The sequence below is a fragment of the Xylaria bambusicola genome (genome assembly GCF_022495145.1).
Source record: "Xylaria bambusicola strain CBS 139988 unplaced genomic scaffold F5B22scaffold_5, whole genome shotgun sequence".
NCBI classification, from domain to species: domain Eukaryota; kingdom Fungi; phylum Ascomycota; class Sordariomycetes; order Xylariales; family Xylariaceae; genus Xylaria; species Xylaria bambusicola.
Window position 1 is genome coordinate 204,775 of NW_025953558.1, and position 16,207 is coordinate 220,981.

The 16,207-nt window shown below is 51.2% G+C and overlaps 5 protein-coding genes across 5 annotated transcripts; 2 read left to right on the forward strand and 3 right to left on the reverse strand.

Annotated features, from left to right (window-relative positions):
* Window positions 1-105: 105 nt before the first annotated feature.
* On the reverse strand, window positions 106-2,654 carry F5B22DRAFT_642782 (glycoside hydrolase family 16 protein; the record flags this gene model as incomplete). The annotated part of the gene is made up of 7 exons (XM_047978175.1): window positions 106-1,473; window positions 1,532-1,615; window positions 1,771-1,959; window positions 2,015-2,084; window positions 2,142-2,241; window positions 2,295-2,509; window positions 2,560-2,654. The coding sequence occupies 7 exons, from the start codon at window positions 2,652-2,654 to the stop codon at window positions 106-108; spliced, it is 2,121 nt and encodes a 706-aa protein (XP_047834386.1).
* A 1,233-nt stretch (window positions 2,655-3,887) lies between these two features.
* Window positions 3,888-6,939, forward strand: F5B22DRAFT_591575 (acyltransferase ChoActase/COT/CPT). Its single transcript, XM_047973861.1, has 4 exons — window positions 3,888-4,592; window positions 4,668-4,719; window positions 4,784-6,446; window positions 6,553-6,939. The coding sequence occupies exons 1-4, from the start codon at window positions 4,515-4,517 to the stop codon at window positions 6,677-6,679; spliced, it is 1,920 nt and encodes a 639-aa protein (XP_047834387.1). The 5' UTR covers window positions 3,888-4,514; the 3' UTR covers window positions 6,680-6,939.
* Window positions 6,940-7,309: 370 nt separating this feature from the next.
* F5B22DRAFT_633811 (adenylate cyclase associated N terminal-domain-containing protein) lies at window positions 7,310-9,092 on the reverse strand (the record flags this gene model as incomplete). The annotated part of the gene is made up of 4 exons (XM_047976893.1): window positions 7,310-7,753; window positions 7,815-8,325; window positions 8,384-8,986; window positions 9,049-9,092. The coding sequence occupies 4 exons, from the start codon at window positions 9,090-9,092 to the stop codon at window positions 7,310-7,312; spliced, it is 1,602 nt and encodes a 533-aa protein (XP_047834388.1).
* A 1,335-nt stretch (window positions 9,093-10,427) lies between these two features.
* F5B22DRAFT_409341 (Ribokinase-like protein) lies at window positions 10,428-12,712 on the forward strand. The gene is made up of 2 exons (XM_047971550.1): window positions 10,428-10,662; window positions 10,718-12,712. The coding sequence occupies exon 2, from the start codon at window positions 10,880-10,882 to the stop codon at window positions 12,188-12,190; it is 1,311 nt and encodes a 436-aa protein (XP_047834389.1). The 5' UTR covers window positions 10,428-10,662; window positions 10,718-10,879; the 3' UTR covers window positions 12,191-12,712.
* A 395-nt stretch (window positions 12,713-13,107) lies between these two features.
* F5B22DRAFT_409150 (uncharacterized protein) lies at window positions 13,108-16,039 on the reverse strand. The gene is made up of 5 exons (XM_047971549.1): window positions 15,548-16,039; window positions 14,370-15,282; window positions 14,113-14,204; window positions 13,941-13,990; window positions 13,108-13,765 (listed from the first exon to the last, which is right to left on the reverse strand). The coding sequence occupies exons 1-5, from the start codon at window positions 15,800-15,802 to the stop codon at window positions 13,543-13,545; spliced, it is 1,533 nt and encodes a 510-aa protein (XP_047834390.1). The 5' UTR covers window positions 15,803-16,039; the 3' UTR covers window positions 13,108-13,542.
* Between the last annotated feature and the right edge of the window lie 168 nt (window positions 16,040-16,207).

Genomic DNA, 16,207 nt, shown 5'->3' on the forward strand with positions numbered 1-16,207 from the left:
GTGCTTGCTCGCCTTCTGGCTGAATTGAATCTCTAACTTCAAGATCTTAGTAAAATTTCGCTTATCTACCTTCGTATGTATTCATCTAGCCTAGCCTAGCCATCATCACAGAAGGACCCCAATCCCAAACACGGCAAACCAGAGACCAAGCCCGTACCCAAGTGTCCTCATAAAGCCTACGAACGTCCGTTCCACGGTCGATGCGCCCGCGGGCACGGGCACGGGTATTGTAGGCACGGGCATGATGGGCACGCCGGGACTAGAGGTATTAGCGCTGGACGTATTGTGCGCTGCTAGCACGGGGACAACGGTCTCGACGGCGATCGCCACGACGTGGCCGCTGGCCGTGCCCGCCGCGACGGGCTGCGGGACCGTGAGCGTCACGGCGTCCGCGCCGCGCGGACCGCACGCCTCGCACGCCTGCACGTACGTCGTCATCGGCACGGCCTGCGCCGCCGTCAGCGTAGCGCAGTATTCCATGGTAATCAGCTTCGCGGCATCCGTGGGACATACCGTGACAAACGTCACCGTCGTCGTCGTTGTCGTCGTTGATGTTACCGCTTTGCTCGTTCCTCCCATTGCGGGGGCCGGAGGCGGGACGTCTTCGTCGATCTTGCCGTAGACCGTTAGGAGAACGTTGGGGGGCGGTGGCGATGCGGCGCGTGGGAAGGGGTTGGACGCGTCGCGCGGCGAGACGCCGATTACTTTTGACTTGGACAGTGATGTCACGTTGGTTAGACGCCCGAAGGCTAGGTTCGCGAAGGCTGGTGGTTCTGCGTCCTCGGTTGTTGTGAGCACGCCGCCGCAGAGCTCGGTTGGCTTCCCTGGGCAGGGGACGGAGCACAGCTTATTCGGTACTGCCGTGGCGTCGGCGAGGGCGTCAGCACAATAGCAAGTCCTAAGGGTAATAATGGTGTTAGTATTTGTTTTCTTCTTTTCCGCATCTACGCTTGTAGAATTTGAGTGTGGGAGGGCGGAGTGGGGAGTACGCAACTCGTTAGAGACGCCAGCATATTTGTGACCTGCACAGCTAGATACGCAGGCTTCGTTGTCCATCGACGGGTAGGAGGCCACTTGCGAGAACGACTTGTAGCCTTCAAGAGAACCAAAACAGCCGAGCAGTGTCCAGTCGTCGATGGTGGTAGGATTAGGTAGTCCGTCACTGGTCGGCGTCGGCTGAGCCGTCGAGACCGATATCGTGACGGTTCTTGTTCTACTTGGTGTTGCAGTATTGTTGCCGAGGACAGTTGGTCTCGTGACGACTGAAGTGGGAGTACTCCTGCTCGGAGAACGAGATGGTGAAGAGCCGCTACTGGGGGGTGCTTTTTTGTATACATCAATGTAATTGATTTCCCAGAACGAGTTCCTGAAACTCCTCGGATTACCGGCCACATACTCCTCACAGGTTGGTGCCAGTTTGTCACATTTGTCGGCAACGCCCCATATGTTACCGGCGTATGCGCCGCAAAAGTTCTGTTTGATTTCCTGTCAGTACCCTTTTTGTCTAGCATCAGCAACGTCAGGTCCTCACGGTATTGATCACCAGACTCATGTTGTAGAAATGTGAATCTGTATCACACTCTGATCCCCCGAAGCGAGCCTGCGGTGGGCCCCACTGGAACAGTTCGAGTTAGCTTTTGCTATCATGGGCCGTGATGACGAGTGTTGCTAGTGTAGTGAGCGTTCGGCGCAGCGGTCTTAATCCAGGACGACCGTTGAATTTGTAAGAGCAACCCTGCGAACAAGATGCCAGGACCGAGGACTACGTACTCTTGTTGGGTCTGGAGTGACGATCGGCGCGTTTCTGATGTCGTAGGGAATGGCCATGCGAGGGAAATGCCATATTTTTATATCTTGCGAATCCCACTCCATTGCATAGACTCCACCTCCTATGACATTGAAAGAATCACCATATGTGCCGCTTTTAGGAGCTGCATAGTTGCAGCCAACGTTATCGGGCTATGGAGCTTGAATCAATTGGATATCCTATATATGGCAATGGCGAATTTCTTACAATGATTGAGCAATCAGTCGGCCCTGGAATACCAGTGAAGCCTGTACTGGGGGCCTCACACCCTGGCGCTCTGCTTTGTATTAGAAGCAAGCTCCGTCTGACGCGGATTTGGCTGCAGTAAACTCACGTGTGGGCAGTGAACAAATTCTTTTGTGCCCTGTTAGCACCTTCAATTATATCAACTTCGCCTCCCGCGGGCCAGTGGCCAGCGTTGTTAAATGCCCAGACTTTGAATGAATTAGTTGATGTCCAAGAAGAATGACGGAAGACTTCGAGTTACATGCTGGCCATGTCCCACAAGTAGACCCGGGCATGTGGGCAAAGTCGGCAATGAATAGACCATGAGTGAACTGCTCGTCACTGGTAAGTCTAACACTCGGCCTGCCCTTGTCACTCGTCGAGTATGTGTTGATTGAATCAACCGCGAGCTTCACTCGATTCAACTCGTCAATAGAGACGAGATTACTAGCTAACGCCGCCTCTCTACTTTGATAACTGACACATCATTAGCTAAAATCTCTGTATTGTATTATAGAAGCCCTTACTTGACGAATCCACTATTTGGGTCTTCGCCGGTAAAGAAGCTAAATCTGTCGAGGAGCCCCTGGCCTGCATAATGTGTTGATAGGGAATACGACATGATGAGAGGTATACAAAAAAAGAACGAACAACAAAAGGAAAGCAAGGAGATATCAATGAGTGACTGAGAAAAGAGAGGCAAAATGAGGGAACGACCTTTCGGTCAAGGAGCCACACCCGCTTGTAATGAAAGATGACAGGAACTCTACAACCTGCATCAGACACCAAGATTGAACAGGCCGTCGAAGGCTGTATTTGAATAGCCATAATCGCCGGGGGCTACAGTCGTGACGGTATCAAATGCCGACTACGGCACGCAAACAACAGGGCACGGAATGCTAATGAGACTTTGCGATGGCGATAGCTTATGCCTCCATACGTGAGACATTGATTGCACTAATGTTCGCAGCAAATACTGTGGGTTTTCCAGCACTGCACGCCAACTCTATGATTCATCTTCAACTTTTGGACTACCAACCTCAAAAAGGGTCTAAAAGACAGGTTACTGTGTCATTATATAGTAGATAAAAAAAGAAAAATATTTAGCTAACAAATTCGACTCATTGACGTGAGAAGTTCCAGTTGCCCGCTGAAAGGTCCATATAAGGGACTGGATATGCTAGGCCTATGACAACATTCCAGTCCTCAAGTGCTCATGAAAACATGTTGTTTTTGAATCAGATCAAGGCGACTCCGACAACGTTCTGGATCCTCCAAGAGCAAGGTTGTCTAAGATTTAGCAGCATCATCTACAACTCGCTAGCTCGACGCGCGTATCTAGAGCATCTATTAGTCAAGCGACCCCCCACAGCACTGTGAGCAACAGCAAGCGGCTCATGCGACGGACGCACTTCCATGAGTCCGAGAAGCGTTGCCGATATAGGGTAGTGCGGGAACTAGTTTATGTCAGGTTTCAGCGAGATACTTGCTGTATGCAATGAGGCTCCAAGAAAACATGCTTGCGCATGATTCGCGATGATGCAACGCTAACTGGGGAATGACACGCATTGACATGTGAGCCCCGGCCGGCGGGGGGTTTCTAGTGGCTTCAACTTGTAAGCCACAGCTCGGCGTTCAGCTCAGTGATTGTCCGTTGCCCCGGATAAAAGAGTCTGGGGTAAAGGGGGCCCCCCTTGTCCGGTGGACAATGGTTCTTTCTTTCTTCTTTTTTTTTTTTTTCGGCGGCTACGGCGGGCTCTGGTCTACTACCTAGGTATGTAAGTAAGTACCTAGGTAGGCTCGGTAGGTAGGCTCTGTGCAGTGCGGCTGCTACCTATACTTACGTATTACATAGTAGGTAGAGCTTGTTAGAGGCTGATTCAACTTACCTCGGCATTGCTGGGGCTCGGCTACCTACCGACTGGACATCCGACCTGACGACCTGAGATACCTGGGCACGCAAGTACTATGTACACGCACTAATGGGTAGATAGTATCTACCTACAATACATCTTATGAGACTCTCTCTACATAGTCTGTGAATATAAATTATCTGTAGAAACAAGAAGTTGAACATCTCATCCATCCCGACACGTTTGGGGTTGAAAGAATTGGTTGCTGGTTGCGCCTTGCTTTGCGACACTACAAATTCTATATACTGCGTTAGGTACTATCTACATAGGAGGGGCACTCTCCACTGTCCTACAGTCTAAGTACAGGTAGGTACCTAGTACAGAAACGCTAACACAGCGTCACAGCCGGGTACATCGTCCGCGACATATGACAAACTACCGCGGCTGCTTTGCCATACTTACATACGAAGTAGTATATCCATCCATCGTCACAGCGACCCATCCGCACTTCCCTGCCACGGTCGATTACTTGGTGCTAAAGGATCAGGCAATCCACACCTCTTGACGCTTCTTCTCTTCTCTTCTCTTCTCAATTTCCCTTCCTTGTCCTATACACCCCGGACTCTGTGATGTTGGCCTCGCTGGTAAAGAGCCGGACACAGAGTACTGCTCTCCGATCATTAATACGCAGAGGCACAGCCGCAAAGGTAAACGCTTTCATGGCTACCCTGATGAGGTTCCACCACAAATATCGAGTTGTGTATTAACCGGCTTCGTAATAGAGTCCTCTCATGGCGCCCGCGTCGAAACGGAGCAATAGCTCCCTCCCACAAGGTTAGCTGCTGTCTCACAGCCTCTACTCACGTGTGAAGCTTCAAATGCTTATAAAAAGCTCTAGGCTACGCCGAAGACAAGTCCAAGGGTCCAATGCTCCGGTTCCAGGAATCCCTGCCTCGGTTACCAGTGCCCACCCTCGAAGAGACCGCCGCCCGCTACGTCAAGAGCATACATCCCCTACTAAGCCCCGACGAGTTTGCCGCAAGCAAAAAGGCCGTTGACGAGTTCATAAAGCCTGGGGGCGCTGGCGAGAAGCTGCAGAAGAAATTGGTTGCAAAGCGAGAAGACCCGAAAACCAAGAACTGGATTTACGAATGGTGGAATGACGCCGCCTATCTTTCATACCGCGACCCCGTCGTTCCCTACGTCAGCTACTTCTACTCACATCGCGATGATCGTCGCCGGCGCAACCCCGCCAAGCGTGCTGCTGCCCTTACGACCGCCGCTCTCGAGTTCAAAAAACAGGTTGACAGCGGTACACTTGAGCCTGAATACATGAAGAAGCTTCCCATCTGCATGGACAGCTACAAGTGGATGTTCAATGCCAGCAGGGTTGCTGCTAAGCCCGCCGACTACCCTGTCAAGTTCGACCCTAATGAGCACAAACATATCATTGCGATACGCAAAAACCAGTTCTTCAAGATAGCGCACGAGGTCGACGGCCAGCAATTGAACACCACAGAACTTGAAGCACAATTTACCAAGGTCTATGAGCTTGCTCAGCGGGTGCCCGCCGTCGGTGCGCTTACTAGTGAGAACAGGGACGTCTGGACAGAGGCTCGCAAAGTTCTTCTAAACGCTTCGCCCAGGAACGCAGCAGCACTCGAGGCTATCGAGTCTGCCTCATTCGTTGTCTGCTTAGACGATGCGGCCCCTGTGACGCTTGAGGAACGGGCGCACCAGTACTGGCATGGTGACGGTCAAAATCGCTGGTATGATAAGCCGCTACAATTCATCGTGAATGACAATGGCACCTCGGGTTTCATGGGTGAGCACAGCATGATGGACGGAACGCCAACACACCGGCTCAACGACTATGTCAACGATCTCATTTTTGGCAACAAGCTGGACTTTAGCAACCCGTCTGTGCGATCAAACTTGTCGGACCCCGTTGCAGTGAACTTCGACATCACGCCTAACGTAATGGGCGAGATTAACCGTGCAACTAAGGACTTCGCTACCGTCATAGGACAACATCAGCTCGCTGTTCAAGCTTATCAGGCCTATGGTAAGGGCCTCATCAAGAAGTTCAAGTGCTCGCCCGACGCCTATGTGCAGATGATTATTCAACTGGCATACTATAAGATGTTCGGAAAGAACAGACCTACATACGAATCGGCAGCAACACGGCGGTTCCAGCTCGGTCGCACGGAAACCTGTCGTACAGTATCGGACGACAGCGTTGCCTTTTGCAACGCCATGGCGTCCTCAGATGTCTCGGATGAGGACCGCATCTCTCTCTTCCGTAAGGCTATCGCTGCGCACATCGAGTACATCAGCGCCGCCTCAGATGGTAAAGGTGTAGACCGCCACCTCTTTGGTCTCAAGAAACTACTTGAACCTGGCGAGGAGGTACCCGCCATCTACAAGGATCCTGCGTACGGTTACAGCTCTTCCTGGTACCTGTCTACGAGCCAGTTGAGTTCCGAGTTTTTCAACGGTTACGGTTGGAGTCAGGTTATCGATGCAGGCTTCGGTATTGCCTATATGATCAACGAGAACAGGTAAAACTCCCCCAATCCGACGTTTCTTTCCATTCTTTTTCTTGCTCCCATGCTCTACAGTCACTATGAACAATAAGGAGAAGAGCTTGTGCTAATTACTCTATAGCCTCAACTTCAATATCGTCTCCAAGGGCCTCGACAGCCAGAAGATGAGCTACTACATCAACGAGGCGGCGGGCGACATTCGGGACTTGCTGTTGCCCACGCTCGAGGCACCCAAGGCTAAGCTATAAAATTACCTATGAAAAAGAAAAGTACTGCTCTACACGAGACGGATACCCACGCTTGCTTACTTACCCCGTGGAATTATGCATTATCAGCGTGTCCAATCTTCTGTGCCCAATAGACTAGACAGATTAAAGACCTGGATGTTGAACGGGCATGTGACCAGCTGGGTTAGTGCCATGTCATTGTATATAGGATCTGCCGTGACTTGAATCATCACGAATATAAATCATTGATCTAGTTTAAGTAAATTCATTTTATTTGTCTGCTAGTTCACAGCAGCAGGTGTCTGTCATACAAGAAAAAGCGCGAGAACGCGCGTCCATCTTTTCGGATTGTTCTTGGTATCTACGTATTTTGAACAGTTCAATTTACATGAACAGGAATTTGCCCAGCGTACAGCTGGATCTACAAGTGCCGCAAATGCTTCAATTGATGATGCTAACGTGTAGATGCTACCTAAGGATACAAAATATTTCAAAACGGGATAGCTTTCTTTACAGTATGGAGGCGACGATAACGATGGCCGAGCCAAGCATTCGAATTAGTCCATCTATGCATCTTCACCTCCACCGCAATCCAAGAGCCAATATCTCTGTACCTCTTTGTTATCTTCCAAATACCAGGAGAGGTTCCACTCAGCCGGCGTGCTCTACGATCTCGTTGACCATCTCGCCCTTCTCCGCATCGTACTGGGAGCAGATCTGGTACGGTAGGGGAATCTCCACATAGTCGCCTTCGTCGCCAGATAGCACGTTGACGTTGATACTAGAGGACTTGCTCGAGAAGATCCTAGTCGAGACACTGTCCTTGCTCAGATAGATCTGCGCGCCATCGAGCTGGTCTAACATGATGGTGGGCAGTTGACCAAGAACCTGCAGGGCAAAGTTTGATGATTTGACGACATCGACGGTGGATACGAGGTTGTCGACAACGAGCGACAGGCGTTGCGTGTTCTCGATAGTTACCGCGTTTGCCTTGCCCTTGAGTATAATCGTTGTGTGGTTGCACTTGCTAATCAGCACCGATTGTGACATGGACACCTCGATTTCGATGGGTTCAGAGTGCTTCTCATAGTTTTCCTGTGGGCCATCGTTAATTTCGCAGTTACCGCCGGAAAAGGGGTTGGGAAGTAATCCTTACGATTGTCCATTTGTTGCCGTCAAGTTCCTTTTTAGGCGGCTTCTTAACCCGCATGCTCTCGGGCTTAGGTTTCTTACCGGGTGCACTCTTCCCCCGTATAGACGCATCCGAGTCTGAAACTGTTGATCCTGCTCTTAACGACGGATTCTTGTGGGTCATTTCTGACTTGTCAACCTTGCGCAATCCCTTTGTGACGTCGCTGCCCTTATTGATTTCGCCAAACACTGCGCCCAGTCCTGTATCGGCCTTTGATGGTGCTTCTTCCTTGATTTGTAGGACTGGCGGTGGGCCAGGCGGCGGAGGCGGAGGAGGCGCACCGCCAGCCGCGGGTGGTGCGGGAGGAGCTGGTGATGCGGCGGCACCCGATGCTGATATTGACTTCGCAACGTCAGCTGCTGATTGGCCTTGAGAGTTCCAAGGAATCCCATTGGGGAAATATTGTTTGACGTATTCGGTGAGATCGCGGAAAATTTGGTAGAAGGAATTAATCCATTCGATCTGCTCCGGGTTCCTGAGGAGAATTATTTAGCATAGTCATTGCATTGTCTGTCACGGGCCACTGCTCATACTTATCCTTATGTTCGCTCAGAACACGGTTCCCGAAGAATTGTGCCGAACCAAGAGATTCCTCTACGTGTTTGAACGGCTTATTGTCGACGGTTACCCAGGCCAGTACCATGATTCCCTCAGCCACTGCACTCAGTTGAGTGAAGACGGGAGCCCCACGATTCGATTCTTTGATATTGCCCACAGCCACAAGAGCCTCGTTGATTGGCTTCAGTAGTTCCTGGTAGACCGACATGTCGGCGGAAACAGAGATGTCGGGCTTCTTTGCCTTGGTGGAGATGAGCAAGAAGCGGCGTTGCTGCTTGAAGCCGTCGAAGACCTTGGATGCTTGCTCAGCTACCAAGCCACCGATCTTATCACTGGCCTTGACATACTTGTCGACGGATTGGGTGATGAAGTTGTCGAACTCTTCCACAGACTCTGGAAGATTCTCCTGGGGGGCGGGAGTCGAGACAGCTGGGGCATCGGAAGACGATGCGGACGGCAAGGGAGTGGCAGACTGGTCAGGGGGCGATGTGATGGCATTGGATAGAGCAGGAACGGCGTGGGGGAGCTCAATGGTGGACGAGGCTATGTCTTCGAGGCGTGTTGTGGCAGCTTCCAGCCTAGCAGCAATGGAGTCAGAGCGGCGATGTAAAGCGCTGACAATGCTTGAGAGTCGACTTACCGTTTTATCAGTGTGACGAGATTATACATATTATTCTGTGCCATGATGGGCAATGATGTGGGAAGTCCAATCGTATAGGTAGGGATGGGGCTGAATTAGAGTTATTGGGAAGAGGAGGGAAAGAAGATAATATATCAACCTATATCAACCTGGCTGACCCCTGAAACCTGAAATAGATGCCTCTATGCAGACAGTGAGTGAGTGTGCAGTTCCCCAGTGACGAATCAGCTGTATTGTGAGAGCTAGTTTCTCTTGACTAAATTTTCAATCTGGGAAGAGGAGATCTGGAAAGGGATATATTATGCTGATGCCTGATAGTCCAACAAGCGCATGCACAGGTAGAAAAGAAAGAAAGAAAGCCAGTCTGTTGGCTGATGATGATAAGGCTGGATAGGATCGGCGGAGATCAAGGCAACTTGCGACAGGTGAGCCGAGGAGACCAGCATGTACTTGCAGTACCTACAGTACCTAGTAGGTACCTACATGCTTACCCCTGCATCACAAACTTAGTACTAACCTCTTGTGGAAAGAAGCTCGCTCAACTCGGCGCAGGTGCTTGTAAGTGCAACACTTACGTGTACTGAATTAGGTACTATTTAAGTACTTATAGACTTGGATGCAGGGCCATTATCAGCTTACCATGTTAGGCATTATAACTCCCCAAAGCCTTTAACAATATCGCAGTATCCCCTAGAGTCACTAACACAAGCGGTACCTATAAGTACGTACTAGGTATAATGTAACACCACACAATAAGGTTACTTTGCCCGTCCTTCGACGCAAGCACATGGAAAGACAAGGCTGCATGCATGTTATGCCGCTATTTTTTTTTTTAATGCACATGTCATGTTGCAGCCTCAGGTCCTTTCTTGATCAGACCTTCGATCCGGTGTGCGAACTGTCTTGTTATTATGAATTCTCTATGTTGAATGGTCTTGTTTCGTCTTATCATTTGAGTACGGCCTGTGGAAAGACGCTGTAGGTACGGGTCACTGCCAGCTCTTCCCATGCCTACTTAGTAGCGGTAGACCCATCTTAGGCACAAAGTCTGGCATAGACACATCAGGAGTACCTACCTCCTACATACAGATTTCTTGGCGTGTCTCTGCCGCCCATCAAGCTCGAACCTCCTGCCTACCATCTATTTCCCTCCTTAACTAGTACCTGGGCATCTTCAGCATTTTATCTTTCTCCCTTCTCTCATTCAACCCTTTTAGGTCGTCCCCTTGTTATTAAAGCCGGTTGGCCCACTCTTCGAACCATTCAATTCGGTAGCCTGCGAGGCATCTCTATAGACTATTATTACATCTCATAGATTATGACTGCCTAGCTATCCGGGCAGGCATCAACCATCATGGCTGTCACGGATGAGCCTGTTGTTGTTGTTGTTGTTGTTGAGAATGGAGAAGCCACTGCTGATACTGCTGCTGCCTGCGAAGAAGAGACAGCGCCACCGCCAGCGGCCAACGTAGAGGCTGAAAGAGAGCCCGGCACCGGGACGGGGACAGGGACCGATCACCAAGAAATTGACTTCGTTACCCTGGGCATGTTCATCATTGGTAAGCCGTCCGCATCTTCTCAAATGCACTCGAGGCCGTTTCAGTAAACTATCAGGTGCGGTAATTGTTTCTCCCGGAATTTTCATTCTTGGATTTTCTGACCCTAGTAGCCATGCCTCTGTCTACCGCACGGATGATTCCACCGGGCCTGATCTCCCTCTCATCTCACTCACCGCTTCTGTTTAAACTTTTCCAATTCTACCCAGCAGACCACGGCTCAACTCGGAAGATCTTGACATTTCCCCTCGATTCAATCAGTGAAGCCCATAAAAATGATGCTAACCTCCTCCAATCAAGACGATATCGAGTTTATACCCCCCACACCGCCAGTAAAGGATGTCCTCGGTGGAGCCGGGACCTTTTCGGCACTCGGCGCCCGGCTGTTGTCACCGCCCCCACGTTCCGGCTCCGTGGGTTGGGTCGTTGACAAAGGATCTGACTTCCCTCCAGACCTCGAGACTTTAATTATGTCATGGGGGACATCTGTGCTCCTGCGTGAAACGCCCGAACGCTTAACAACGCGTGGTTGGAACGGTTATGATGAACACCAGAATCGGGCGTTCCGGTATATGACGCCCAAGAAAAGACTTACCGCCGAGGATCTAACGCCTGAGCTGCTTGCCTCACGCACCTTTCACCTAATTTGCTCACCTAAACGATGTCGTGAGCTCGTACTTGAAATTAAGGACAAGCGTGCGGATCTGCCGGCGTCTGTTTATAATGGGCTGAGTGGAGAAAATGCCCGTGATGGCGGTGATGATACTACGGGCAATCACTTACCAAAGCCCATCTTCATTTGGGAACCTGTGCCAGACCTCTGTACGCCTGATGAACTGCTGAATTGCACGAATGTGCTGCCGCTGATCGATGTCATGAGTCCTAACCACGCAGAGCTGGCTGGCTTTATGGGTGATGATGGTTTAGATCCAGAGACGGGTGAGATTAGCACACGAGCCATCGAGCGGGCTTGCGAGCAGCTTCTGGGTTCCATGCCTCTACAATCCTTCTCCATTGTTGTGCGCGCTGGCGAGAAAGGGTGCTACCTCGCGCGCAACGGCGGGCGTAAGCGCACACATAAGCACAAGTCGAAGCCGAAGGGCAAGAAACCGTCCGCGTTGCTCCATGGCGGCCTCCAGCCCGACACGGATATGGAGGCGCTTTTTGCCGGCCTTCTGCAGGATGCCGAGGGCTCCATCGCCCGCGAGGAGATAGAAGTTGATCCAGGAGTTGAGAGATGGATTCCCGCCTTTCACAACAAATCTTACGAAGAGGGAAATGATGCTCCCCCGGATGAGAGGGAAGTAGCGGAAGGAGAGACGGTACAGAAACGGCAAAATAAAGGAAGGGTAATCGATCCCACGGGTGGCGGGAACACTTTCTTGGGCGGATTAGCTGTTGCACTTGCAAGAGGAAAGGGTCTTGAGGAGGCTGCAGCGTGGGCGAGTGTGGCAGCCAGTTTCGCTATTGAACAAATCGGCGTGCCTACCATCGGGCAAGACGACCAAGGCAACGAGACCTGGAATGGCGTCCGCGTCGACGAGCGGTTTGAGGAGTTCAAGACAAGACTTGCATTCAGTTGTTGATTGGCTCTGGGACTTTTGATCTTTTTTTGGGCTCGCTCTTGCGGACATAGACTAACTCTTCCCCGTCTTTTCTACCTCGTGGAATACATCAGTAGCGCATGATACCCGTCAAGCCCAACTGTCGCCGCAAGTTCTCTACATGTAATCAGATTGGCTGAGGCTTGTACACCCCGAAGATGTACAGGCTATAGGTGCATGAATAAGGATCTGGTAGGGGGCTTCAAGGAATTCTCCATCCCTTTCACTGACTTTACCCCTGAAAAGGGGGGGCGGGAAGGGTCATATCATATGAATGGACACCTATTTTTTTTTTTTTTGGAAAGACCGCGCTTTACCCAAACGACATAGAAAGATCCTTCCGCTAGGTTGGACAACCTTTATTGGAAGAGAATAAGGCAAGACAAAAAAAAGTGGCCTTTCGGAAACAGAAGGACTAAAAAGGTTTATAGACGAAGGGAAAATCAAGGTCGAGCTAGATTTCATATTATCTCTCTCAGCCGATAGCGCCAAAACACGTTTTACTCTCGCCAGCAGTGGAAATTCCGGGCCATTATATCGATATATTGGGGCGGACTTGATGACCTTTGGCGAGACGCTGCAAGAATAGAACAAGACAGAGGTGTCAAGATGGGTAAATAGGGAAGGCTTTCTTGATACTAGAGCGATGCGCTTTCTATTAGCATTGTCTACTACACTCAAGCGTTTATTACCTACTAGCTACCTCATAATATTATTGGAGTGAACAATTGTTGGGTTCTTGTGTGTTGTAGAGGCTCAGTGTGGCAATGCCGTGCTTAGTTGAATGGATGCATACGTAGACATGTCCGCAGCTAGATGTTGCACGCACTGCACATATTCAACGCCTTGCACGGACTTTCAGCGCTGGACATCTTCGCGTGCCGGATCCGGTGATGCAATCTAAGTCGTATTGAAGGACAGACATATCAACGGACCTCGGAAGCTAGGAAGACCGATCCAATTGTAAATAAGCTACAGGCCAGCCACGGAAGAGCTCCGGCGGACCTCAAAGACGTTTAATTGCTATGACAGGTTTGTCGGGTTGTGAAATAGCTGCAATTCCAGGCCGCGCTCCCAGCTCTCAATGTAAAAAATCACCGCAGGTCATCCCAGATGTGCCGCAACCCACGGGAGATTCTAAAAAAGGAAATTACAAGTGCGTAGTCGAGGTAACCCTACGACGTGACCAACAAGGCTGGATGCGATGAGGTGAGGCATTTTTTGCCTCACTCCGGTACAACGATATCGCTCTAGTCCATCCATCCACATCCAGCTACAGCAACGCGAAGAAATCACGACGAAAGATGGTCTGGGAAGTATCTGATGCGCAATCTCTACAGCTCCCGGGCTTCGGATAAAGGCGAAGGGGCATCCGGCAGTGCCTCGCCGTCTTCGACGTCATCTTCGTCGCCGTTCTCGTCGGTCTCGTAATCCCCGTCTAGAACATCTACCTGTGTCATGAGCTCGGCTTCTCCTGCCTCGTTGAGCGCGGACGGCTCCTTGTCTGATATCTTCCAGAACGCCGTGGGTCCTGCTGGTCCGCGTGGATCGAAGTCCCTGCAGATAGACCCTCGTGGTAAGTAATCCATGTGAAGTTATTACGTGCTTGGGATAATCCGGCTAAGAGGGGAGAAGACATGCTATGTGATATGATGATAGTTCATATGGGGACACAGGAGAAGTTTGAGTAGATAAGTGAGGTAGCGGTTGCACGGATGATTGGGGCACTCACTTGTCGAACCAATGGCCTAACACACCCTTGGCACTCTTGACACCACCGACCTATTTTTCGAAATCTCGAGGTTAGCAATTTCAGTCCGGGCTCGAAACGACCGGGACAGTCAAACACATTCTCCCGAAACGTGTCGTCGGATGGAATGAAGGATCCCAGCGAATGAACGAACCTGAACGCTCTCGCTCCGCCACCGTTCGACACCGCCGAATATGGAGAAAGTTGTCCACCGGACCTCGCCCTCGGGTGTCAAGCGCACAATACCTACACGCGAAATCGTCTTCGTCAGCACTATCTCGATTCATCCATAATGACTTTTTTTGCTATCGCATTCTCTTGTCGACAACATTCCCAACAAAAGACAGAAAAAACGATGAAAGTCGCAAGATGGGGGGATCTCTTTCACACCTCTGACAAGGACTACTGTACCTCTGAGATCCGAGTCGGCGTTCTCGTCGAAGCTCTGATCCAACGATCTTGAGACGCCCTTGAAGTGTACTACGGGCAATTCTTGTCCGTCTTCCGGACCCGGTTTCTCGATGGACGTGACGAAGATGCGCATGATGATGAGACGCGTCGCCTGGCCGACATCAATCGAAGGCCGCGGGACATGCGGGGGCGGCTGCTCATCAGAGCCGAAGTTGTAAGCGAAGAAATCGGTGTAGTCCATGAAGCAGACGATGCGGAGCCAGACGCCCGTGATGCCGTAGGGGTCGAGACGGTCCTGGAGTTCCAGCTCGTGCGGCGGCGGCGGCGAGAGGTGGTGGCTCTTCCAGCTGTTCGCCCAAGTGCCAGCAAAAGGGATGGTGCAGAAGGTCTTGCACATCCGTATTGTCGAGAGGCCAAGGTTGGTCATGTTGTCGCCAAGCACGATCAGGATGGCCTCAACCTTCTCCCAGTCCACGCGCATGCTGCCGTCGTTTAGAAATGGACCCCATTGGTTCTGCTCCGTGTATTGCCTAAGATCGTAGACCTTGGAGCAAGCAAAGGGATGCATGAGATTATGTCTCGTCCGTCGGCGGGCAGACGGGTAGGCGAACAGCAGAGGCACGCCGTAGAGACAGTGGAGATGGGCACTCTTTTGGTGTTCCGGCTTGGGCGGTCCATGCCAATATCTGATGTCTCGGGCATGGAACTCCGCGCGCGCACGCTCGTAGATGAAAGACCGGCACAGAAAGGCGTCCTGGTTAGACTCCACGCTGAAAATTTCAGTCAGGATGTCGGCGTTGCGAGACGGGGAAAAGTTGGCCGTCAAGCCGGCTTCCACGCTGTCACCAGAAGCGGCAGAGGCATTTTTGAGCAGTTCGATGGCGGTTCGGTGCACAAAGTCAAGCTCATCTTTCTGTTCAAGGAGGGTAAGTTCATTAGCGAGTATCTCCGGTCTGAACAACTAAGGCTAGACTAGGAGACTCGGAGACACGATATCAGACATTGGATTCGCAAGACACCAGCACCCACACAAGACAGCCAACACCGGCACGGGCACGGGCACGGGGGCTAGGGTCAGCGTCGGCGCCGGCGCCGGCGTCAAAATCACACTATAACAGCTCTACGGAGCCAAGCCAATGGTGGATGCTGCCAGGCGACTATAAATGGGTAGTACGTACCTTATCATCAGCATCGGGGCGGCTACATAGGCGGCGCAGCTGAACGAGCTGTTTCAAGGATCGTTCCCAGTCGACGGGCGTCCCCGAGGGCGCGTCCAGATGCCTGAGATAGACATGCTTGAACAACGGCGTGTTGGCGCTGACAGCATGGTAGAGGGTCTTGCAGGTGCGGGGAATCCAGGCCAAGTCAGGTGGATCAACGTATCCCAGGATATGGTAGACGATCTCGGGCGGGAGATTGGTCAGCAGAGGCATCGCAAGGACGACGAAGCAACGGAGACTCGGGATGTTATTCTGCGGATTTCGCCCCGCCGTGTTCTATGTCACGCATATAATATGGTACCGGGCTGGGACATGAACATGGACATGAACATGGACATGGACATGGGCATGGAAAAGCAGCGATCCGCAATCAGCAGCAAGTCGTTGATAACTTGAAGCGGCTGCTTATCGGTGCCTCCATAAATCTATAAGTAAGGCACGGAGTAGGTGGGTAGGTATATATGATATGGTGCCTAATCCACAGGACGCACGTTCTATGGTAGGCAGGCAGATGACCAGCAACCAGCAGACACTGAAAGGAGAGCAGGGCGAAGTTGAGGTCGGTAAGAACCAGCAATGAATTGGAATTGTCGTGCTTAGATGGGTGCGACATAGCAA

Coding starts and splice junctions, on each gene's coding strand:
- F5B22DRAFT_591575 (XM_047973861.1), top strand. CDS start 4,515: ATGTTGGCCTCGCTGGTAAAGAGCCGGACACAGAGTACTGCTCTCCGA. Junction 4,593..4,667: donor GCAGAGGCACAGCCGCAAAG/GTAAACGCTTTC, acceptor GCTTCGTAATAG/AGTCCTCTCATGGCGCCCGC. Junction 6,447..6,552: donor TATATGATCAACGAGAACAG/GTAAAACTCCCC, acceptor ATTACTCTATAG/CCTCAACTTCAATATCGTCT.
- F5B22DRAFT_409341 (XM_047971550.1), top strand. CDS start 10,880: ATGATGCTAACCTCCTCCAATCAAGACGATATCGAGTTTATACCCCCC.
- F5B22DRAFT_409150 (XM_047971549.1), bottom strand. CDS start 15,802: ATGCCTCTGCTGACCAATCTCCCGCCCGAGATCGTCTACCATATCCTG. Junction 14,205..14,369: donor CGCCGACTCGGATCTCAGAG/GTACAGTAGTCC, acceptor TTTCGCGTGTAG/GTATTGTGCGCTTGACACCC. Junction 13,991..14,112: donor GGCGGAGCGAGAGCGTTCAG/GTTCGTTCATTC, acceptor TTCGAAAAATAG/GTCGGTGGTGTCAAGAGTGC.